General features: G+C 37.7%; 1 protein-coding gene across 3 annotated transcripts; it reads left to right on the forward strand.

Annotated features, from left to right (window-relative positions):
- Positions 1–7,541: 7,541 nt before the first annotated feature.
- Positions 7,542–15,267, forward strand: CUNH1orf52 (chromosome unknown C1orf52 homolog). Of its 3 annotated transcripts, none has more exons than XM_048814989.1 (4): positions 7,542–7,865; positions 8,506–8,704; positions 10,345–10,437; positions 14,753–15,267. In XM_048814989.1, the coding sequence occupies exons 1-3, from the start codon at positions 7,590–7,592 to the stop codon at positions 10,386–10,388; spliced, it is 519 nt and encodes a 172-aa protein (XP_048670946.1). In that variant the 5' UTR covers positions 7,542–7,589; the 3' UTR covers positions 10,389–10,437; positions 14,753–15,267. The 3 variants fall into 3 exon arrangements, 2 of the variants coding, with proteins under 2 accessions (XP_048670946.1, XP_015360230.1); XR_001505600.2 differs by lacking the exon at positions 10,345–10,437 and adding an exon at positions 8,169–8,293 and having other exon boundaries at positions 7,618–7,865; XM_015504744.2 differs by lacking the exon at positions 10,345–10,437 and having other exon boundaries at positions 7,546–7,865.
- The last annotated feature ends 10,394 nt before the right edge of the window (positions 15,268–25,661 follow it).

Here is a 25,661-nt window from a genome sequence, read left to right on the forward strand (position 1 = left end):
AGTTTCCATTCCTTTAATGGGTTGAATATTTGCTGAGCCTAACAGAAAGATAAATTGTACTTGTAATTATTCTTTCAATTCTGGGGTTAATTGTCAACTAGACCCTTCGGATACAATAAAATTGTTTTATAGGAATAAACACTGTCATTTAAGTAAACTATTATGTTGAGAACCCAGGGTATTATCTATCGCATTAAGGTTCTCACTTTCCCACAAAATAGTCGTGGAATAAGAATGAGTTACCTGGCTGGGTGTGATGGGATACGCCTATAATCCCAGCGGCTTGAGAGGCTGACGAAGGAGGATCAAAAGTTCAAAGCCAGCCTCAGCAAAAGCGAGGTGCTAAGCAACTCAGTGAGGACCCTGTCTCTAAATAAAATACATAAAAGGGCTGGGGATATGGTTCAGAGTCATGTACTCACAATCCCTGGTACAAAAAAAAAAGAAAAAGAAAAAATTACCCATCTCTGTTGGTAATAATGAGATGACTTCTAAAATCCTTTTGAGTTCTAATACACTATGATTCAAGAATCAATAATTGCCATTGATCAGCTCATAGCATATGCCCTGTTTAAATTTTGTTTTTATAGGCCAATTGGATTTTGTTTTTTACCAGAATGCTAAAAATATTAGTTGTGAAAACTATTTTCTTATTTTATGAAAAAAAATTAGGATTGCTTCATTTTTTCCAGGTCCTTCAGTGTTTAAATATGTAAATATACATTAAATTATAGCATGCTAGTTAGCTTCTTTGAGACTGCTTCCTTATCTAGAGAATGTGATTTTTTAAGAAAAGCAAATGAGATTGAAATGGATTATGACAGAATTTATAAATTGCAATTTAAATTCTGATCATGTGGTAACTAGTTCATAGTCTTTTTTTTTTCCCCTTGCTACTGAGATTGAACCCAAGAATGCTTAACATTTAGCCACATCCCCAGCCACAGCCCTTTTTTTGGAGTGGGGGTACCAGGGATTAAATTGAGGGGCACTTGACCCCTGAGCTATATCCCTAGCCCTATTTTTTTTTTTTTTTTTTTTTTTTTTTTNTCGCTGCCATATTATAATTTAATGATCAGAAATTGTCCTTTATTGCAATGGTTTTGAAACTTTGCTTTCCATTTTGGAGTCAACAGGGGAGCAGCACCCATACCAATTAACTTCAAATGTGTCCTTATGGAAACAGGTGATTCTATGTACAGCAAAACTTGGGAATCACAGCCTTATTGGATGCCAAGTATTGTGTTTGGTGTTTACCCATGTGTAGTCTTGCAGTCTTGTTTGTAATCCTAATAATAACCCTACAAGGTGGGTTTGTTGTCTTTTTATTTTAATAAGAAACTTTACCAAAAAAAAATGGCAAATTCTTTTTGCAAAAAAGAATTGATAGCATTATCAGGAAAGACCTCTTAACAGCAGGCGACCTTTGAGCTGAGACCTAATAGAAGAAAGGAAGCTGTCCTGTGAGATTCTGGAGGGAGAGTTCCAGGCAGGAGTTGCATTGAGTGTAAAGGCTGTATTGATCTATGTGGCTAGAACATAGGGAGGTGAGGGTGACTGGAGAGTTCAGGAGCCTGCTTTGAGATGAAATTTCACAAATGGAGAGGAGTGCCTGCAGGGGTGGCCCAGCATCCAAACCTGAAGAAGTGGGTAGGAACAGTATGAGGAAAGAATCTGTAGAAGGATAGGTAATGCAGATGGCAGACCCTAAGTGGGGCAAGCAGGGCTTTCCACGGGGAAAGGGATAGCAACAAAGAGAAGATCAATTGCATACTTAGGGATTGATCAAATAAGGAAACACATTTAGGATAATGGGACCCAGATTTCTCATGATACAGAATGAAGCTACAAATATAGAAAGAGAAAACTAAAAGAAACTCTATAGTATTGAATTAAAATTGAAGGTGTAAGTGCAAACTCAAGGTTTTCAATATTTCTATGAATGGATATGGAAATAAATAACATTCCTTAGCTTTGTCTCTTGGTGAGTTCTGGAAACATTAATATCTCCTTTTGCAATGAGAACAGCACCCAGATCTTGGCTTCTAAATGCCATTCTCCACTAAAAAGAATTGGGATTCCTTGGTGAAATGACTAATTTCAGGGCACAGTATAAGATCAACTTTGGGCCAGACATGGTGGCTCATGTGTATAATACTAGTGACTTAAGCTGAAGCAGAGGATAACGAGTTCAAGGCCAGCCTTGGGAACTTAGCTAACTTAGCAAGAATCTGTCTAAAAAAAATAAATAAAATACAAAGGGCTGAAGATATAGTTCTTTGAAACCACCCCTGGATTCGATGAGCTTAAAACATGTTCCAGGATGCAAGCAAGTCCTCAAGGAATGGTGGAGATGTGCAGAGGACACAGATGCCACCTTGAAGGGTTTCCACTGGCCAAATCTGAAACAATTTCAACATCAAAATAAAAATAATACTTGATCATAACTCACTAGATAAAAAGTGACACCATGAATCAATGCTAATATAAATAAATGAACAAATAATTTGGTAGAGAATAGAATATTGACACAGTTTCAAAGTGGCTCCCAACAAAATTCTTATTAATTACAAAAGGGGGAAAGGTGGCTTTACAGTAGAGAAACCTAGCCGACTAAATGATAAGCAAGAAATCAAAGTTAGATTCTTGAGTCAGGGCAAATTGAAATGTGCCTTCTAAAAGTCTGCAGTGAGAAGACTGCAATACTACTTTCAAGATATTCCTGCCAGAGATTTATAACCTGAATCTAATTGTGAGGAAACAACAAACTCAAATTCAAGTTTCTTCCACAAAATAACTGGCCTATAAGCTTCCAAATAACAAAATCATGAAAGACTGAGCAATGATTCCAGGTTGAAGGAGACAAAGACACGACTACTAATTACCACATGTCAATCTGAGCCAGATATTTTTGGTAGTTTGGTGGTTGTATGAGAAGTCTTTGTAATATAGACAATATAAACAAAATGTTTTTACTAAGCTTAAAGTTTGGGGGCGTAATAAACATCATCTCAGATGGGTCAGAAAAAAAGTTCTTTGTCCTTGCAATTTGTGCCTGCAATTTTCTGTAAGTTAAAAAGTGTTCCAAAATTAAAAAATTTAAGGATTATTAAATATAAGGAAAAATTAACAATAAGAATACTCTTGCCATTTTCTAAGCAAAAGATGAAGGTGGTAGAAGTGGAGTTGGTCAAAGTGGTAGAATTTGGAATATATTTTTAAACTTGGAATGACAAGTTTTGTGGAGTTTTGTCCTGAGCACCTGGATGAATAGTGGTGCAATTTAGGGATAGAGAAGACTGTGAGAGATGGAAAGTACTGGTGGAGACTGATCTGTTGCTACTTGGTGCACTACTCCAAAACAGTATCTTAAAATAACAACTATTTATTTATTTATTAGTATCAACTTGAGCTTAGCTTTATGGTTCTTCTGGGTCATTCCTGGGCTAGACTAGGGCTGGATAATTCCAGATGACTTCACTCACATGTGTTTTCCCTGAACTAGATGGTTGCCTAGCAGGGACTGGCTGGGGTTCTTCCTCTCCTCACGCTAACTCTAGCAGGGTACTGCACCTCTTCACAAGGTGGCTCACTAACTCCAAGAAAGCAAAACAGAAGCATTATATTCATTAAATCAAGCTACAGGGCCAGCCAAGATTTAAGTAGACTCCAACCTTCAATGGAAAGAGTGATACATATGCACAGGGATGGGAGGAATTATTGGTGGCTGTTTGGGTAAGCTTTTCATCACCATGACCAAAATACCTGACCATAACAGGTTAGAAGAGGGAATATTTTTGGCAACTCACAGTTTCAGAGGTCTCAGTCCATAGACAGCCGACTCCATTACTCTGGGCCTAAGGTGAGGTAGAAGGGTGAAGGAGAGGCTCCATTCATGGCAGCCAAAAAACAGTGGGGAAGGAGTCACAGACAAGATGATGCCTTCCAGGCCACAGCCCCAGTGACCCATCTCTTCCAGTCATTCCCCTGCTGCCTACAGTTACTACTCATTCCTTTCACACTAGGATGGACTGATTAGGTTATAGCTCTCCCAATGCAATCATTGTTCTTCCATATATTCTTGCATAATGCAGGAGCTTTCGGTAGGGGACACCTCATATCCAAATCATAACAGTGGCCATCTTTGTGGACAATCTACTACAACCATGCTAAAGTTTCAGGGGCTTCTCTTAAGACATTGAAGTATGAAATTAGATAAAGCAGTTTGGTCTACCAAACTGGACTGATTTTATAAATGTTAGAATTAACATAAATAAGTATTTAGAGCCATTAGACTTGGAAATTTCACTTTGAAAAGTAGGGTAGATAAAAAAGAGAAGACAACCCAAGCCTGATCCTAAGGTGCTTCAACATCTAGAGGTGAGATGAAGAAAAAGGCAACAGAAAAACCCCAAAAGGGCCCTGTGAAATAGGAAAGAACTCCAGTGTTTAATATAGGGAATGGCAGGAAAATTAAGGGTTTCAAGAAGGAGACCTCTGTTGTTGAAATATCAAGTTGGAAGTGATTCTTAGACTTGGTCACACAGGAGCTATTAGTGGATTTGATAACAAGGACTTGTGTTGCTTAAACTAGGTGCCCCAACCCCAGTAATACTCAACAGTGGGCCACTTTTAAAAGTCATAAAAGTAGTTATGTTCTTAGAGTACCAATTTTACTCAATAATTAAGCCATTTTAAAATATCTTTTAGGAAAATAAAGAACTGCATTAGGGACAACTGTGCAAAATTTGCATACATTTTCAAGATACTATATTGTATTTACTCCCAAAATTGTATGTCCTTGGGACTTTGGACCACACTGTATCAGCTTGACCTCTGGAGGGACTGGAGACAGCTCAGTCATGTAGGTATTCTCCATACCAATATAGCCAAGCACCAGTAAAAACTCTGGACACCAAGACTTATGTGAGCTTTTCTGATAACATACTCCATGTATATTATCACATATCTTTGCCCCGAGAAATTAGTACTTTTCATGACTGCATTGGCAGAAGACAACTGGAAGCTTTGAATGTAGAACACTCCTAGATAGACAGATCTACCTCTTCCTTTTTCTTTTCTCTGTATTCTTTTGCTGTAGTAAATTATTACCATGAATATAATAGCTTTCAGTGAGTTCTGTGAGTCCTGCCACATTATTAAACCTGAGGGTGGTTTCTGAACTTGCAACTGGTGTCAGAAGTGAGGTGGATTGAGGGACTCCCAAACCGCACTTTAGGACTAATTTTCCTCTGTCAATATAGGCGTTTGGAAACGGAAGGCTCACTCTTTTCCGTTCCCTTAGGTTCTCGGCATTAGCTGTGCCAGTCCGCGCCATTGGCGCGTCTAGTAGCCATGCCACAGAAAATTGAGGAAATCGAAGATTTTCTTCTCACAGCCAGGCGAAAGGATGCCATACCTGTCAAGATCAAGAAAAACAAGGATAATGTGAAATTTAAATTTCGAGGCAGCAGATACCTTTATACCTTTGTCATCACAGACAAGGAGAAGGCAGAGAAGCTGAAGCAGTCCCTGCTCCCAAGTTTCAACTGAAATGAATCAGACAAGCTGATTCAAACTACATTAAAATGTTCAAAACACACACACACACACACACACACATACATATATATGTATAGACATACTTGGATGGAAAAATGTGAGAAACCATTATCTAGACATATTTCCTGGTAAACTATTATAATCAAAGAGTATATATTGATCATTTGCTTGGTAGACAGGACTGAGTTAAGTTCTAGGAATATAAACATGAACAACGCACAATCCATTCCTTCCATCAAGGAGTTCATGGACATTGTCCTGTAAGATTTAGGATAGAGGAGTGAAGAAGATAGACATATCTTTGTCCTTGTAGCCTACCTCTGGGGAGGAATTGCAAGTTTTAAATGAAGGTGAGTATCACCTGAATGAGCAGGCATGCTTGAGTGGGGGTCTAAACATTTACACTGACACCAACTTCATTTGAGTATCATTCCCTCTTTAGTTCACTAGAGTCAAAGATTTCTAGTTTCTGTGGTAGATAGGTACATGATTATGTAGTTTTCTAAGACAAAGAACACAACGCAGAGACAAGTTATATGGAAAAACAAGGTACTATTACAATAAGTAAAACATTAAGGTCCCAGCAGGATGTGCCTGTGGAAAGTTTAAGAGCCAGTGGAGGTTTGGTCTGGAATGTGTGAGAAAAGGTTGGGGCTAGAGACCCAGATTTGGGAGTCACAGCATAAGATTCTTGATGCCAAGGAAAGAGGTGAGCTGACATGCAATTTTGTACACCCTCTACAAAATGTTAGCAAGTGTTGCTGAAAGATAATATGTTGGGAAGCACCAACATATATGGTCCATAAAGGAATAAAGCAGGCATGGAAAGAGGCTGATAATGGGAAGTCAGAAAGTTCAGAAGACCCCCCAGAGAAATGGGATGCAATCCAAGAGTGTTTCATCAGAGAGACTCTTCAGAGTGCATTTGAATGAGTTCAAATGAAAAGGATTTGTTTTTTTTCTTGGGGGATAAAGGCCTTCACCACTCCCAAAAGTGCTTCATATCAACTGAGGGAAGCACACCAAGATTAATTTTTTTTTTTGAAAGAGGAACCTGGAAGAAATTCTAATCTCTAGTACATAATGCCCCCTCCCCGCCACTTCATTATCTGATTCTTCCAATCATTCCAGAAGGATATTAGACATATCAGTAACAAGAATGAACTTATTAGAAGGAAAAGTAAAAGCAAAGAGGGATACTCTAAAGGGAGACAATAGGTCCTCTCAGAGATGAGAGAGGCAGTGCACCTCCAGTTTTGTTGGGGGGGCTCCAGAAAAGTTTCCAAAGTTCTGCCCAGGTCCACCCCTTGGCTTTTGACAGGATGACATCAGATTTTTTTCAAGTCCCCACCGTGCATGTCAACTCTAGGTCAAAGTGACCTAAACTGACTGGTTCTAATGGGAACCTATTCTTATAGATTCTATGATTAGGGGAACTTTCCCTTATCACCCTGAGTTCTGGGATTTGGTCTGTGTAAGGGTCACAAAAGTCCCACCCTTCAGAGTAACTTATGTTCTTTTTATTGACATTTTGGAACTGCATTTCCCCTGCAGGTAACAGGTTGTTTACTGAAGAATGTAACTCGGACAGGGCTGCTCATAAATTGCTTTTGAAAAGAGAAAGTGGGAGTCAGCACAATGGGTCCATTTTATAGAATTATTCCCTTAACCTTATGTTTCCATTACTCCTGTCAGTCTATTCCTTATTAGGCAGTGACTAGAGTAACACTGAAAAGTAAAAGTTCTTAGCTTTCTATGCCTTCAGTAAAACTTACTGAATGCTTAAAGTTTGGTTGGGACCACTGGCTCTGAATCTCCTCTCTCCTGAGGTCTCTTTGGGAAAGAGCAAAAACAGATTTGTCGCATCCCGCCTCCAGCTCTCAGTCCAGGAGTAGAAGCGCAGCCCAACCACCAGGGGTCGCAGACCGCGAAACAATTGCAAGAGTTGGGGCGGAGCCAACCGTGGGGAGGGTCTTGAAGCGGCTTCCGGCTTCCGGCAGAGTCGTGGGTCGTCGTGCGCAGCCGCCATGGCAGCCGAGGAGAAGGATCCTTTGAGCTATTTTGCGGCATACGGGAGCAGCAGCTCAGACTCCTCCGGCGAGGAGGATAACAGCGAGCCGGAGGAAACGAGTCAGAAGGGCCCGGATCTGGCGAAGTCGGCGGGCGGCTGTGGGAACAAGGCAGAGAATCGACTGCCCGGACCCGATGAGCTGTTCCGGAGCGTGACTCGCCCAGCCTTTCTCTATAATCCGCTCAACAAGCAGATAGACTGGGAGAGGCACGTCGTCAAAGCGCCTGAGGAGGTGAGGTCCCCGACCCCGTTTCCCGATCTTGGCCCCGGCCTCCGCCCCATTCCTCCTAAGCGCGGTCCTAGGGGCCGGCAGTCCGTTCCCCCACACGCAGTCATCCCCCGTCCCCCGCGGGATGCCGCACCACCCCCTCCCATCTCCAGCCCTAGGGAGCCCGGGTCACCTCCCCATCCTGGTGGGTGTCGGACCGGACCCGCAGCCCCGCCCCTTGTGAGGAGACCCAAACCTCCGCGCTCGGTGCCCCCACCCGCGGGGCGAGGACTAACGGTGGTGACTCCCCCGCCCCCCTCGCTGCAGCTTCTCCCCGAGACCCCTTCCCTTTGACGCCGAAGTGCCTGCGGTGCTGCCTCCAAGACAGTGTCTGCTGCAGCCTCCTGAAGGGGTCAGCCTTGGCGTAGTATCTGAGACTGGATTCTTCTTTGGTAACTAAAAGTTATTAGCTTTATTCATATAGGGAACCCTTTGGCTTTTCACTTAACAGTATTGTGTTTTTGATGCAAAAAATGTGTCTTTAAACCTTAAGAAAAAAAAAAGTCAGACAGCACGGTAATCGAACGGCAGGGAGGTGCATGTGCTCATATTAATCATGGAACCTCGGTTCGTCACAGGGCTTCTTAATGTGCTTACTTAACAGCCTCCAAAGGAATTCAAAATATGGAAGTCAAACTATGTGCCACCTCCAGAGACCTACACTACTGAGAAGAAACCTCCGCCTCCAGAGCTGGATATGGCAATAAAATGGTCGAACATATATGAGGACAATGGTGATGATGCCCCACAGAATGCTAAGAAAGCTAGGCTTCTACCAGAAGGGGAGGAGACATTAGAATCAGGTAAGAAGAATTAGGCTCTGGTGGTGTTATCTTGGTCCCTGTGATGGGTTTAAAAAGAATGAGATATTTAATGAACAAAGTTTAAACCTAGCATTTTGACAAACTGAAATGGACATTGGATACTTTGTGCTCTATTTTTGAAAAAGATATTTTTCAATTTTAAATCGAAGTCTGATATCTAAACCAGGAGTATTTGCTACTGAAAGTGAAACATCATAAATTACTCAGGTTTTAAAGTGAAATTTCTGATATCACAATCAGTTTACATGATTTATGATAATTTTATTAGAACAACAGGAACTAATTCATGGATTCTTGTGATTGCACTTGTGAAGTGCTGACAGTTTCAATTTAAAGCAGTTGTGCTTTAGAACTAAAAATCAGTGTGATAAGATGGATTTAAGTATCACTACATAGTAATAGGAAGGAAATGATCTGGTTTTCTTGTCTTAGTTCATAGTATCATAATTTCATTTCTTACCTGAACTGTCACAGGAATCTCTGCCTCTGAACTCTAAACCCCATGGTTTCATCCTTTACACTGCAGCTAGTAGTTGAGGCTTCTAAAAGTCACAGATTATATAATTTGCCTGATTAAAACCCTTCAACACAAGATAGACTTAAGAGCTTTTTGATAGGCCCTGCCTGTGTCTTCACCATCATTTTGTTTTGTTGGGTACCAGGATTGAACTCAGGGTCACTAGACCACTGAGCCACATCTCCAGCCCTATTTTTTGTATTTTATTTAGAGACAGGCTCACTGAATTGTTTAATGCCCCGCTTTTGCTGAGGCAGCCTTTGAACGCTCAATCCTCCTGCCTCAGCTTCCCAAGGTGCTGGGATTATAGGCTTGCACCACCATGCCTGGCTTCTTTATCATCATCTTGAAGGACCTCATTTCCAACATTGTAAGATTTTGAAATTCAGAACTGCATACATCATGCTATTTTATGGTGCTCTGCCTTTTAATATATTTCACCTTAGTCTAGAATATTCTTTCCTCCCTGTTTGGCTGGTAGATTCATTCATCCTTCAAAATCCAGCTCAAAAAATAATAATAATTATCTCAGGTGTAATTTCTAATTAATAATTGCTCCTCTGTACTTCATATATGCTAATGTTGCTAATGTCATTTATCACCTGTGTCTTGATTATTTTTTCATAAGTCTGTTTCCTTCATGAAAATAAATTCATCAACAGGATCCTGGTCCTCTGTATGTTGTATCATAGTTATTACTTTGTAAGTATTTAGCAAATAATTGTCAGATTGAACTTAATGAACATAATGTTTTGGACTATCCATTTTTAGAAAGGGTGTGCCTTTTTTCTAACAGATTTCTGATCTCACAGTGCAAGCACCACTTATTTAGTTAACTTTATAGCCTCACAGAGAGTTATGATTTAAGAGAAGGATTAACTAATGGGCAAATGTTCATATCCCAGTTTTGATTCTACCTAATTTTTCTTTCAGTAGTCTCCTGGTGTGTATTAGGAGTCATGAATGAAAGCATACGCTTAGTGAATGGCATCCTTTTTTGGAGATCTTAAATCAAGTGGGCACTTATAGTATACCTCCTATTGTATAATATTTTATATAATTAATAAAGTACATTTGCATAAATAATCTTTAATCCTTACAGAGCCTTGTGAAACCACATGGGAAAATGTGGAAATGAGAACTTAACGTGACTTGTCCAAGGTCACAAAACTAGGAAATACATGCTCTAAAATAGGTAATTTTCACACAAGTTTTCTAATTAATTACTCTTAACAACTTGATAAATTAGTGGCACATGATGCATTTTTACTATTTTTTGTTTGTTTTTATTTTGTGGTGTTGGGGATTGAACCCAGGGCCTTGTGCATGTGAGGCAAGCATTCTACCCAACTGTGCTATATCCCCAGCCTGCATTTTTACTATTTTATAAACAAAACAATCTCAGATAAAATAATTTGTCTAAATTCACAAAGATAAAAATAGGCAGACTAGGGTTTCAAAGAGATCTTTAAATGGAAATTGTGCCTTGTTAAGTTGAAGGTGCTTTCTTCATGTTTTCCAAACTAGAGTGCTTGAGAAATAGCTTTGTTTCTGTAGGAAAGTCACTAGAGTTGTTATTTAAACTAGGTTGTCATTAGGCTGGTGCTTTAATATTTTTTTCCCTTTATGGAAAAGGCCAGGATTATTTACCAGGGCAAGCAAGTAAGAAATAATTATTTCTCTAACATTTCTTAGTTCAGTTAGAAGGCATTCCAAGCAAGTGGCAAAAAATACTATTCTCTCAAATAATTTATGTCCTTTTGATCACAGGATGGTTGTTTATCAAAGTAAATTAGGCAATAGCAAAAGACAGAGACCCAAGATTCAGCTGGTTTATAGCTGGATCATATGATTAAAAGATAATTCTGCAATTTTCAAATTTGACTTTAATGGTAGTTATTAATGTGACTTTTCTTTTTGTAGTAAATAACTTCCTCTTTAGAAGTGGTTTCTGTTTTTGCCATTGTAGACTTCCATCAAAAGCCACTCAGATTCATTGTTAAAAATCAGTAAGATTTGCTTATTTTTTAAATTCATGAATTAAAAATTAAACCATGTGTTTATCATGTTATACTTAACTTTTATTTTGCCTTCCATTTCCTGTCCTTTGGCCTTTTTTGCCATTTAATTTCTTTCAGAGACTTTTTAGAGGAGTTGGACAAGGTTAAACTCATCTGTTAGGTCTTGCTGCTTTGTAGCACTGTTGTTTTGATCTGGTTTGGTTTGGCTTGCAATGGTGGGAATTAAAGCCCAGGCTTTGCGCATACTGGACAAGTGACTACATCCCCAACCCTTTTTATTTTGAGAAAGGGTCTTACTATGTTGCTCAGGCTGGCCTTCAACTTGGATTCCTCTTGCCTTAGCCTCCAAATAGCTGGAATAGCTGGGATAGTGTGTACCACCACTTCTGCCTTTTTTATCAGCATATTTAGTGTTCATAAAACATGGATAAGAAAGGCTTAGATACTCTTTGTAACTTCATCAGCATGTAATTGTAAAAGCCTAGCTAACATAGTTTATTATTTTTATTTATTCTAAAATTTAAAAAGTTTATATTGATGTTAAACTTACTTACCTTGTGCTGCTTGAGTTCCATAATTGATAAATTATTTCTGCACCAGTGCAACAGTACCATGTGACAAAAGCTCCCTAAAGTTGATGAATGAGCATTTTCAGATTTGTTTTTCCTGCGCTGGTTTTTGAGGTAATTCTTTGTCCTGACACTAGATGGCATCAGCTCCTCTACTTAAATCACTGATAGAAGTTATTTTTTTTCAATCTCAGTAGTTTGTGGTTTTGTTATCAGTAAATTTACTTATAAGTGGCAGAATAAAAGGAGAAGGAGAAGTGTCTTGGGGTCATCTTCTCAATATTTGTTAATAGTGAATTTTATAGGAGGCTTAGAAAGTGCTTTTAATTTTTTTATTACCATTCCTGAAAATAATCTCAATATAACCTTGATGGTAACTCCAGTTAAAAAACAAATATTGGGGCTAGGGATGTGACTCAGCGGTAGAGTGCTCGCCTCTCAAGCACAGGCCCTGGGTTCGATCCTCGACACCATGTAAAAAAAGTAAATAAATAAAGATATTCTGTCCAACTACAACTGAAAAATAAATATTAAAAAAAGCCAAACATCCTGGTCAGGTACAGTGATGCATGCCTGCAATCCCAGCAACTCTGGAGCCTGAGGCAAGTAGATCCCAAGTTCAAGACCAGCCTAAGCAACTTAAATTTTGTTTTATAAGCAAGACCCTGTCTCAAAATAAATAGAGCTGGGGATGTGACTCAGTAGTGTAAAACACCCCTGAGTTAAAATTCCCAGTCCCCCTACCCCCCCCAAAAAAAGTTCATGGCTTAAATAGAGTATTGTATCAGTTAACTTGTAGAGTCAGTATTTTTCTGTGTACATGGTAAACTACTGATTAAAACTTTGATTTGAAATTCCAGATTGGAGTTATTGATATGAGTTGTATTTATTGTATTGCTTATATAAATTCATAGTGCTCTATGAGACATGAATGATATTGCCAAGTTGTATTTGAAGATAAATGAATAGGGATCACTTGATACTAATTATTGTCCTCATTAAAAAATGAATTGTTCTGAGTATGGTACATTCATTAGAGGAGAATTGAAGGCTTAAGGTTTTAAATGTATTTCAAGTAGTTTGTGATTGGATATCAGGTTCTCCAACTTTTTAATAAGAAGGTACCTTTCAACATATATTTATTGCATCACTTATGATACTTGTTGGACTTTGAGTCTCTGATCAAGAAAAACTACAATTCATTAATTCGATGAATAAAATTTTGTGTTATAAATCATAACATCTTCTACATGTGATGTATTTATTCTGTATGGAATTCTTAAAATAGTGCCACATATTTATGTAGGGACGTGGGAATTAGCAACTAGTCTGTGCTACCCTGTATTTTATTGAACCATAGAGTTGGAATTTTATGGGTTTTTTTTGTTTTGTTTTTGGTAGTGGAGATAGTAACTAGAAGTGCTTAAACACTGAGCTACATTCCCAGTCCTTTCTATTTTTCATTTTGAGAAAAGGTCTCACTAAGTTGCTCAGGGCCTCACTAAATTGCTAAGGCTGGCTTTAAACTTGGAATCCTCATGCCTCAGCCTCCTAAGTGCCTGGAATTACAGGCATGCACAACTGCACCTGGCAGATTTTTTAACAGAATAAAAAGATCCAGGGTTGGGGATAGAGCTTAGTTGGTAGAATGCTTGCCTCGAATATACAAGGCCCTGGGTTCAATCCCCAGCACCACCCAAAAGAAAAAAAAAAAATCCACTTTTTTAGATTTGACAGTTTTTGTTCATTGGAAATTTTCTGTGGCTACAGACACTAGTAATGTTTTGGAAGTGTTAAAGATGGTTTGGTTGGTTGGTTGGTTGGTTGGTAGGTACTGGGAATTGAACCCAGGAGTGCTTTTATACTCTTAGCCTTATTTGACTTATTTAGAGACAGGATCTCTCAGTTGCTTAGGGCCTGGCTAAATTGCTCAGGCTGGCCTCAAATTTGTGATCCTCTTGATTTCAGCTTCCCAAGTTACTGAGATCACAGACATGTACCACCTTACCTAGCAAGGACACTGTTTTAATATATGGTTTTTCTCTACCTCCATCCAAATTTGACACAATATGAAGAGGGGAAGATATGTGTTCTTCTGTTGCCATTGGAATTTTCTGACTTAGGAATGAAAATTAGAACTACACATGGCAAAACTGAAAGTAGACAGAGGTTCAGTGAAACCTTTACTTGTGCTTTTTAACCTCAAAATGCAAGGGGGAGTGGTTGCTGAGAATGGGGGGAAAAGAAATAGTTGTGAGAGGAAAGAAAGATTGAAAAGGATAACCGATAACCCCTTAAATGATGTCATGGTTAGATTGATCCTTCTTATAGTAAGAAAACAGTGTGCTCCATTCTTACAAAGTATAGATGTCATTAATATGCAATGTATATACTGTAGAATATTAGAGAATAATTTTTCAGAGCAAATCTGATTTTCATGGAAACTCTTTTATTTAAACTACTTTAATGTAGTACTAAATAATACATTTGTGCACTGGGCACCATGGCACACAGATGTAATCCCAGTGGCTCAGGAGTTTGAAGCAGAAGGATCCTGAGTTCAAAGCCATCCTCAGCAAACATAAGGTGCTAAGCAACTCAGTGAGACCCTGTCTCTAAGTAAAATGCAAAATAGGCCTGGGGGTGTGGCTTAGTGGTCAAGTGCCCCTGAGTTCAATCCCTAGTAACAACAACAACAAAAAAGGTAAATTTGTGAATTTTATATTGCTGTAATTGAAAAAAAAAAGTTTGTTTTCATTTAGAGTTTAATATCAGTTCTAAAAATTATTTTTAAATTTTTATTTGGAAATTCTAACAGTTGAAGGTGTTTATTTTGGTATAAAACCTATGACATTTTAATGCTTTCCATGTTGGTTGCTTTTTAAATTACTGATTGAAACTCTTCCTTTCCTATTTAAAGATGATGAAAAAGATGAGCATACTTCAAAAAAGCGCAAAGTAGAACCAGGAGAACAAGCAAAGAAGAAAAAGTAAACAACCACAAGTGACAAGAATTTTTGGACTACTAAACTTGTTGAAATGTGTCTTTGGGCAGATTAATTTGATGTTGTGGGTTATTATGACAAAACATCTCTGTGAAAGTACATATGTTAATGAACCAATAAGTATTGCTTCAAGAACTTTCCACTGTAGAATTCATTTTTAATTTAAAACTTGTATGTATTTAAAATTCAAATGGTGATCTGTGATTGTGAAATTAACAGTACTTGGAAGCATTCTTGTTATCACATAATTGGTGACATGCTTTGAGAGTTTTGTCACATATTGACATGGAAATGTTCTATGAACCTTTTATAAAGGAATATATTTTTAAAGTGAATATATTGTAATGTACTGTGAACTTGTAGGGTGCTTTTCATCAGTGTTTGTACAGTGTAAATAGATCATGGAAATAAAATTACTTATTCAATATTACTCTTACTGCATAATATCAACATTTGAATATTTGTGACAAGAACCTTCCTTGTGACAAGGAGGAATTACCATTGGGGGAGTGCCTCATGTTCCAGGTGCTTTGTATATATGTTATCTCTAATCCTCAAGCAGCTTTGTAAGAAAAGTACTAGTATCCCATTTTATAATAAAGAGAGCTTGAGTAACGTGTCCAAGGTTGCACAGATAGTGATGAATATTGAATTTAACTCAGGACACTTGAACTCCAAAGTCATCACATTAAACCACCTGCCCACGTTAAGCCACTTGAAAATTTAGTCATCTTTCAAGACCTACATTAATTGCCATCTCTTCCAGGTACTCTTCTGTTCCTCCCCTGAGTGTGATTGTACTTATTAGATATGGCCTTATGTTATTCATTAATTTTCCTATTAAATAGTATACTGAAGAATAAGTGTTCTCTATAAAGGGTTATCAAATTTAGCAAAGAAAACTACAGAGCACCCAGTTAAGTTTGGATTTCAAATACTGGTAAACAGTGTTTTCAGTATATGTGATATTTGGGACATACGAATATCAAAGTTTGTTTGTCTAGCCAGGCATCATGGCACACACCTATAATCCCAGCTACTTAGGAGGCCAAGGCAGGAAGATCACAAATTAGAGGCCAGTGTGGGTAATTTAGGCCCTGTCTCAAAAATAAAATATGAAAAGGGCTAGAGATGGAGCTCAGTGGTAGACTAGCATGTATGATAAAGGGTACTAGGGTTTGATCCCTAGTACCACAAAATAAACAAAAAACCCTGTTTATCTGAAATGCAAATTTAACTGAGCATCTTGTAATTTTATCTAGCAGTCCTATTTCTACATGTTTTCTCTAGTCTGTTCCTATTTTTTTTTTTTTTTTGATACCCAGGATTGAACTCAAGGGGCACTTGACCACCAAGTCACATCTGCAGCCCAATTTTATATTTTATTTAGAGACAGGGTCTCACTGAGTTGCTTAGCACCTCACTTTTGCTGAGGCTGGCTTTGAACTCTCATCCTCCTGTCTCAGCTTCCCGAGCCTAGGATTACAGGTATGTGCCACTGAGCCTAGCTCAGCCCCTATTGTAATGGTGCGCATATAGTAATACTCAAAAAAACAAACTAGGGGTATTTGGGAAGATGTAACCTTGGATTTGAGTAATACAATCCAAAATGCAGTAGTTATTCATAGGTTTTTCTTTGTGGTGCTAGGGGTTGAACCCAGAAGTGCTCTACCACTAAGCTACCTCCCCAGCCTTTTTCATTTTTTATTTTGAGACAGAGTCTCACTAAATTGCCCAGGCTGGTTTTGAACTTACCCTCCAGTCTCTCAGCCTTTTGAGTCATTAAGATTATAGGCATATACCACCTTGCCCAGTTTATTTGTACCATTTAGAACAATAAAAAGACACTGCATCAATCTTTCCATGATTCTTACACTTTTAAGAGACAAAGAGGAAATTATAGGACACTGCACATTCGGTATAGAAAACTGCCAAAATTTTAAAAGTTATATATAATTCATTAAGTTGGGAAAATATATTAAATATATCATAATTCGTAAAAGTCATTAAAAGTAATTGTGCCAGCTTTCGTGTTTTGTTTGATGAGGAAGGAACATAATGACATATCTCAAACTTAGAAAAAACATTTCTGTCACTTACCTAGGTTTGCAAATAAAAATCCCAAAATTGAAGTAATTGCTAAAACAAGAATTTTCTTTAAAGATCAAAGATATAGAAGGGAGTAGCAGCTGGTAAAGCATGACCCCAATTTGACACCAAACTACATATAAATAAAAGAATTATTAGGCTGTGATTCTCAAACTCTGGAGAAATCCTTAGTCCAGATGCATGGATTGTTGAAATAAATCTAAGAAGTTACTGAAATATTGCAAGATTTTAAAATTGAGGAAAAGGGGGGAAAAAAGGCCCAGCGTGCCACTCTCTGAAAATTTTTAAGTCTCTTTACTACCCATTGATTGAACTCATCAATTAGTTTATGACAAAGAATAAAAGTGTATTGGTTCCCTGGTGATAATTTGAACTTATTTTCTAGAAAGTACCAACTGGGGAAGCAAATATCTTTTTTTTTTTTCTTTTTTTGGAGAAGGGGTTATGTTTTAGTTTTTCAAACAGGTGGTGGCTGCATCTGTGGGATTAAGCAGTTCTGGGAGCTATACACCTATGCCAGTATAGATCATGGCTAGTTTTTATTTTGTAAAAGGGAATAGAGGGCTCAAGAAGAAAGTTAAGTATTTTGTAGTCATCTGACAACCATTTGTATCTATCTTAAAAAAAAATGTTTCTTTTCAAAACATGGCTAAAAAAATGGAAAGGGAAACTTTCTTATGAATTGCTTCACAGAAATATCCCTGGTCAAAAAAAATGGACTTTTCCATATCACTCTCCTTCACTGCAATAGAGTGGATTCTTTTTCCCCTTCAGAGGTGTCCTGGGAACATTTTGCACAAGTGTTCATATGGGTACAGAGGTTCATCTAGTGAAAACTCAGCGGGGAAGGGTCATAAAAGTTCATATAGATAACTCTTTTATTCAAATATCTTTTTAGAGAATCAAATCACTTGATATTCCTGATTGTTTCCTTATCTTTCAGGAGGCTAAACTACATCAGGCATACATGACTTTTTTGTACAAGGTAATTTGAAAAAAAGACGAAGCATATGTGAGCCGTATTTTAAAATTTACAGTATAAAAACTTGATAAAATTGTTTGGAAAGCATTCTAACTGGAATCAAAAAAAATTACAAATTAAGACTGCTTTTCAGCCATTAAAATGCTAAAGCCTGAACTTATGGCAAACTTGTGGCTAATCTTAACCTTCAATTGTATGTAGTGCGTTTACGTTAACACATTCAACACATACTAGTATTTTATTTTTTAAAAATCCTATGACATAGGTTTTATAATTTCCAAATCAGAGAACAGAAAATAGGCTCAGTGAGGTGAAGCAATGTACCCACGGTGAGTCAGCAATAGAAAACAGGAAAGCACATATGAAACTGATTGTGCTTAGTTGGATATAATGACTGAGCATGAGGTTTTGTTTTACTGCAAACTTTTTAAATTAAAATATGAATGGACGAATGTAGGTTTGGATATGACCTACACAGAAGATATATTTCACATAATTAAGTTAGAAAGCTCAGCCACAAATATTTGAAAATATGTTTTGTCAGTTTTATACAATCTGAATGAATTCTCGACAATTCAATTTGATTAAGTCAAAAACTTTGACTAAATCCACATTGGGCTTTAAAATATATCATTGGTTGGATTTTGACTTTTTAGTTTGGTATCTATACTTAACTGCTTCTGTATTTCACCCCTCCATTTGATAGTAATTGCAGAAGTTCAGATGTTCCTACAAAGAGGTGCTAAAACTCCCAGCAAATATTTTGGAGTTTTCATTAAACCCTAAAGCTTTCTTTCTTCATCACCCTGCACTTAGTTTTTTCCATATGAATGAAGAAAGAGTGCTCATGAATTCCTTTTTATATGGTCCAGAGAATAGAGAGACATTTTGCCTGTTAACTAAAACAATGCCTGGCATAAGTAAGCAAACACTCAATAAAACTGCTAAATGTTGAAAGTGAGCTGAATTCCTCACCTTCAGTTTAGGGTTAATCCTGAATTGTCTTGGTATAAAGCTATCCTCCCTGTCCGTCATCTTGTGTTTTTAATTACATATGTCAAGTCTCAACAATATAAATCAGTTTTCTGTCATTTTCAACCCAAAGCATCCTAATTGATATAAAACTCTTTTTACTCTAGTTTCTTTCTGGGTCCCATACTAGCCTGCTTCCATTTCTACTCTATTTAGCTCCTGCTGTTCCAAATGCTCCAAATGCCAGATTAGCTTACATTATTCTTGTTCTCCATGCTGGTTCCTAGTAATTGTAGTAAAGTTCTCAAGTCTGTGGCCACCACCAACAATGGCACACTGAACTGAATGTTCTGGTATACTGTTAGGGCACTAGAGTGCTCCGGTAAAGCCTCAGATTTGCATATCCACTTGTATATCTCCACATAAATGTTCAGTGCTCCTCACATATCTTGCCAAAAACCCAATATTTGTCAAAACCCACACCATCTCCCATGTTTTCTTATTCAATAATGGCATCATCATCAACCAGAAATCTACCTTCTGCCCCACTTACCATCACCGAGGTTTGGCCAGTAAATCATAGAGTTTCTACTCCCTCATTCTCGAATACCTCTTAACCCAGCTGTAATGAATCATTTACAATTTCCCAGATAACACTATTTAGTCCCAAAGCTCTGTGTCTTCATTTGTACCATTTGCTTGACCTGGCCCTTCTCCAGCTACTTATTAAACTCCCTCTTTTCTCCAAGAATCAGTTCAAGTCTTGATTCTTTCATGCTCTTTATTTATTTATCTCTGTATCTGCACTTCTACATTGCTTTTCTCCATGCTCAGTACTAAATGAATAGCCAAAATTTCTTGAATACTTACTATGTGCCAGGCATCATGCAATGTGCTTTATACAATGTATTAACTCTCTTAATTCCATGAGGAATTAATTAGTTAATTGGAGGGGAGGAAACTAGGGTACAGAGGGATTAAGTAAATTACTCAAATACTTTCCCAGCAAAGCTGGGAAACCCAGGAGTTTGTCTCCAGGGCTAGTACACCTTATATACTGGATGAGAGAAGAATACCTGAATTAACCTATAGGTTGAGTTGTTCGTGTGTGTGTGTGTGTGTGTGTGTGTGTGTGTGTTTGTGTGTGTGTGTGTGATTTAAAGAATGTCTTAGCCCTAAAAGACACTCAGAATACAAATATTTGGAGAATTAATGAATCCAAAACAAGTTCCCTAACAAGAGGAGCAGCATTGATTTAGTAAACCAAAGACATCTTTCAAATAGATTAGATTAAAATCAATATGTAAATGTTTTAGAGAGGTAATGGATATTTGAGGGATTTAGCTTGTTATTTGAAGTATCTTTAATTGAAACCCTTAAAATATCAATAGGGCTGAGAATATGCCTTCTTCCTCCAAAAATATTTTTCAGCATTTCACTTGTTTTTTTTTTCAAAGTCTACAGGTCTTAAACAAATGGAGACAGCTTTAAGTCACAAGATTTCCCTTAAATTTCATTGGCTTTCTTCTAGCATTTCAAATTATGGTTTGAATTTAGAATCATAGCACCTGGGCATGGGCAGGCATCTAACACAGTCTTCCCACAACTAGAAATGTCTTCAATGTGATTGTAGCCTGGCTTTTCTAGGCTCATAGACAAGCCCACAAAATGACAGGCTTACAGTCTGGACTTGAAAAGTCACTTCCTTTGTGTCTGTAATATTTTGGTACCAGGGTCTGGAACTGCTGCTCTTTCTTCCCCTATATTTACCATTTTCTGAGAAAGGAAAAGAAATAGAGGATTTGATGCATATCATCGAAGTTAAAGTGTAGCTCTTTTCCTGGTATAATTACCTGTCTTCCATTTCTAAAGGGAACCCAAATCATATCATAGCAACCTTTCCTGCAACGCTGGGGATTTTCTATTAACATTTTAAATTTAGAATTCCTGAGGGAAACTGCAGTGAAATAACAAAACCAATCATTTCCAACTTAGGAGGTGATTTGTGTGCCAGCAAAACTACAAGCAAACCAACTCAGAAATAACTCCTCTGAGGCTCATATACTTGGGGGACCCTGTTGCTATATTTTGCTAGTTTCTACCTGGGATACACACACACACACACACACACACACACACACACACACAGCCTGAGGCTTTTAACAGACAATAGAAACTTGATCTTTTTTCACCATGTTCAGCCTTGGGGCCTTCTCCAATCCTGTCCTTAAGGCCTAAGAGCCTTAGCGGTAAAGTTTCCATAACATCTGGAATCTATACATCAAATCTGTAAGGCATTGCTCTTTTTTTTTTTTTTTCCTTTTCTTTTAATATAGGCTAATTGCTTGAGCTCCAGATCTTCCCTGCCCCTGCCCTCCCTCCATACCAAACTAATTAGAGCAATTATGTGAACCATCCATGGCTACAGATCAGTTAAAGCCTGTTATTGAGGTTAACAAATGAGAGGGTTAATTTCTCTTGACTGTTCCATAGTTGGGGAAGAAAGATAATAAGCCCTTATATTTGTCGGGTGCTTTTGAGTTTTAAACTCTTTTCTCTACACTTCGCTGCCACCCTGGGGGGAATGGCTTACTTTGGTGTTCCAGATTGTCTGGAACCCTGAGGTAAGTGATTTAATTCTGAACGAAAACCCTGGAATTCTGAGCTACTACTACGTAATGAAGAGGCTCTGCAGCCTTGCTTCTTCTAGGTAGAAAAAAGATTTCAGTCTTTGTTTGTTTGTTTGTTTTTGGAATAGGATTTCCAGGTAGTAGCCTCTGGCATCAACTTGGAGATGCTAATTTAAAACCTTAGACAGTAAATAGCTTTTTCTAGATACTTTGACCAATGTCCTACATATTTTTAACTGACTTAAGAGCTTTGCTGAGTTCAAGCAATGGCTCTGGCTAATTACAAGCTACCTAGGTTTTTCTATTGTTTTTCCACTTTGGTTTCCATTGTAACCACAGGAAGGCTATCCTGTGTCAGTCTTGCTGGGTAGCTGAACTAGCTCCTCGTTTCATCTTTTGCCCTGGAGGTTTATTTTAGATCACACAGTATGGCACTGAACTTTTTTTTTTTTAAGGCTGGGAAAGTAGTTGACAGAGGAGTAGGTTTACTTGATATTGCCATGACTTCAACTAAAGTTTCCAACAGGGTTGTGGAAATTTGATAAACAACAATGGAGAACAAGTATCAATTGTTTCACAGAAATGCTAAAAGTTAGGAAAATAATTCATATGTCACAGAAGCGAGCACACACACACACACAAATCCACATATTTTCTTTATTACAAATATAGCTAACCTTTTAAAGATAGGAACAATGTTTAGAACAAAAATACAAATTCCTATATTTAAGTCATATGTTTCAATTCTCATTAATGTTAGATACAAATTCTTTATAATAATATTCATTTAAAAATTTTCTGATTATGGAAATGAATATTCTTACATAGAAGTTCTAGAAAGAAACAAAAAAGAAAATAGAAATTGTTATTAGAGAAGTCTGTTAATATACAATATTTTCTTTTTTTTTATTGGTTGTTCAAAACATTACAAAGCTCATGATATATCATCTTTCATACATTTGACTCAATTGGGTTATGAACTCCCATTTTTACCCCATATACGAATTGCAGAATCACATCGGTTACACATTCACATTTTTACATAATGGCATATTAGTGAATATACAATATTTTCTTAGTGTTTTTTTCTAAACCTATTTTAAGCAGTATATTCTGTCTTGCTTAACATTCAGCATTATCCATGCCAAAAGAATTCTTCCTTTCAAAACTTAGTTTTTATGCTTGTTCAACTCATTGGTATCAAATGGTATCACAATTTCTTTTCTTTTTTTGCACCAGGATTGAACCAGGGGTGCTTAACCACAGAACCACATCCCCAGCCCTTTTTATATTTTGTTTAGAGACAGGATCTCACTAAGTTTCGTAGGGCCTGGCTAAGTTGCTGAGGCTGGTGTTGAACTTGCAATCCTCTTGCCTCAGCCTCTGGAGCCACTGGGACTACAAGTAAGCACCACCACATCTGTCCATCACAATTTTTTTTTTTATCACCTGTTTACCTATTGGACATTAAAGTTAATTCCAAACTTTTGACCAATATAAATAACAGTATGATGAACAAACATCTTTGTTATCAAGTCTGGCTGTAGTGTTTGATTATGGAACTGCTCTTTAAAGATTTCAAGATAGAGTCACATGTACTTAAAGATCATCTAGTTTGCTTGACTTCCTGCTCCTAACTTCTTGATGCCCTGTTTAAATAAGTACTTTAAAATTCTTTGTCCATCTCCTTGAAGTCCTAATAACAATTTGGTATTTCTAATATGCCCTTTTTTTAGCTGCTCTCAAAAACCACGTGTCCTTTTGGATGTCTGCTAAAACCTATTTAGCAGTGCTCAAGTTGAGAACGTGGTTATTTTGCCTTTAGCAATAGGAATTTGTGGACATTATGAATTAAAGACAATTTTGGAGGTAAAAAGAAGACCAGGGGGAAAATATTATAGATGAAGCCTTTTGTCCTCATTTCTACATTATTGACAACATTATTGCAATTAGCAGAAATAAACCTTAGGTGGAGCCAAAGGCTATTAAAGAAATACCCTCTGCAGTGTGCCCAGACAGACCTCTCAGATATCGCTTAGTGACTGGCTTACCTCACTGAAAGATGCACCAGAGTTGGCCAACAAGGAGAAAGAATGCCAGGGAACACCTCCTCCCCAGAAAAAGGAAAGAAAGAAGATGCCTCCTTACTGCGCTTTGTGGAATTGAGAAAATTCTGCAACTGGAGATTCTGATGAAGAGGTTTTACAAAGCAGAGACACCAAGGGAAGAGCTTCCAGGAAGGGAGAAGTAACATTATCCTCTCATCTTGTCACTTAACCACACATATTATTTACCTGGCTGCTAGGAATGTCTTATCTTCCTAACTAGATTAGGGGCTGCTAGAGAGTGCAGTAGAGCTGAGCATTTCCTGTGGGACACTCTCAAGGACTAGCACAGAGCAATCAAGTCAGGAAATATTCAGTAAGTCATTGAACAAATAACCACACATCTTAGAGCAAATGAGTTTCAGGTCTTTTCCTGCCAGCTTATTTGCAAAGAGGGACTGAGCAAACCAGCCAAGGGTGGAAGAGGCCTAATAAAGAGCAATTTTTCCTTATTTCCTTAGGCTGACCCAGAGGGAAGCTAACCAAGTCTGGATTCTGATTCCTGTACCTTGGTTAATCCAGTTAATAATAACCTTCAATTAATTTAGATTCTCCCTTTTTCCTTTATGATTGGAAAAAAAGAATTTTTTGAGAAAACAGTGGTGATTTTTATTTAAAGAAAAAAGATGAAAAGAAAGGATGAGTCACTTCTAGGGTTGGGTTTGTAGCTCAGTGTTAAAGCCCGTGCCTAGTATGCTGAAGGTCTGGGGTTCAATCCCCAGCACAAAACAAAACAAACCCCAAACAGCAACAGGGCTGGGGATGTGGCTCAAGTGGTAGCGCATTCGCCTGGCATGCGTGCGGCCTGGGTTCGATCCTCAGCACCACATACAAACAAAGATGTTGTGTCTGCCGAAGACTAAAAAATAAATATTAAAAATTCTTTCTCTCAAAAAAAAACAAAAAACAAAAACAACAAACAAACAAACTCTTCTCAGAATCGCTCATAGACTAGGTATAAATTCAACTCAACTTCCTAATGTTGATGCTTCTCCATCAATGTTTCTCAAAGTGTTTTCCGAAGAAATTACTTGCAGATGCCCTGAGAAAAGGGGTCCATTGCTATAGTCCATAATTCTGTTTTTCTGGAGATTTTTAAAGACTTTGAGAAGTCATTTGATAAAGACACTTCTTTTCCTTCTTATCCCCAGTATCTCGAACTTGGTAAAATGTGTGGAATAGACATTGAAATATACTACTCTCTTCCAATGATGATACTCCATCATCTGGAATAACAGTATGCATTTGCATTTAAGCCGGTTATGTGGGGGACAGATCATTAATTAATCAGATGGTTAGTATTTTCAGCAGAATCTATGTTCTAAATTATTTTTCACAATAGTGAAATCAAAAATCTGTTTAAAAGAAATGCAAAGCTGGGCTGGGGATGTGGCTCAAGGGGTAGCGCGCCTGCCTGGCATGCGTGCTGCCCAGGTTCGATCCTCAGCACCACATATAAACAAAGATGTTGTGTCCGCCGAAAACTAAAAAATAAATATTAAAAAAAATTCTCTCTCTCTCTCTCTCCTCTCTCTTTAAAGAAAAAAAAAAAGAAAGAAATGCAAAGTAGGGGCTGGGGTTGTAGCTTAGTGGTGGAGTGCTTGCCTAGCACATGTGAGGCACTGGGTTTGATTCTCAACACCACCAAAATAAATAAATAAAATAAATGTATTGTGTTCATCTACAGATAAAATAAATTAAAAAGAAATGCAAATTAAAGCTACTTAGGAATACTACTTCTCGACAACTAGACTAGAAAAATTTCAGTTGACAACACTCCTTTTTTTTTTTTTTGTGGTTCGAGGGATTGAACCCAGGGCTTTGCACATGCAAGGTAGGCACTCTACTAACTGAGCTATACCCTCAGCCCACTGACAGCAATCTTTCTTGGTAAGGCTACAGGCACGGCACACTCTCACAGTACAGTTAGGGAGGCAGAATGGTCCAGTCCTGATGGAGAGCAATTTGACAATATCTACAGAAATAAGAAATATGTTTACTCTTCAACCCAGAAATCACATTTCTG

The sequence above is a fragment of the Marmota marmota genome, unplaced genomic scaffold (genome assembly GCF_001458135.2).
Source record: "Marmota marmota marmota unplaced genomic scaffold, marMar, whole genome shotgun sequence".
Classification (NCBI taxonomy): Eukaryota; Metazoa; Chordata; class Mammalia; order Rodentia; family Sciuridae; genus Marmota; species Marmota marmota.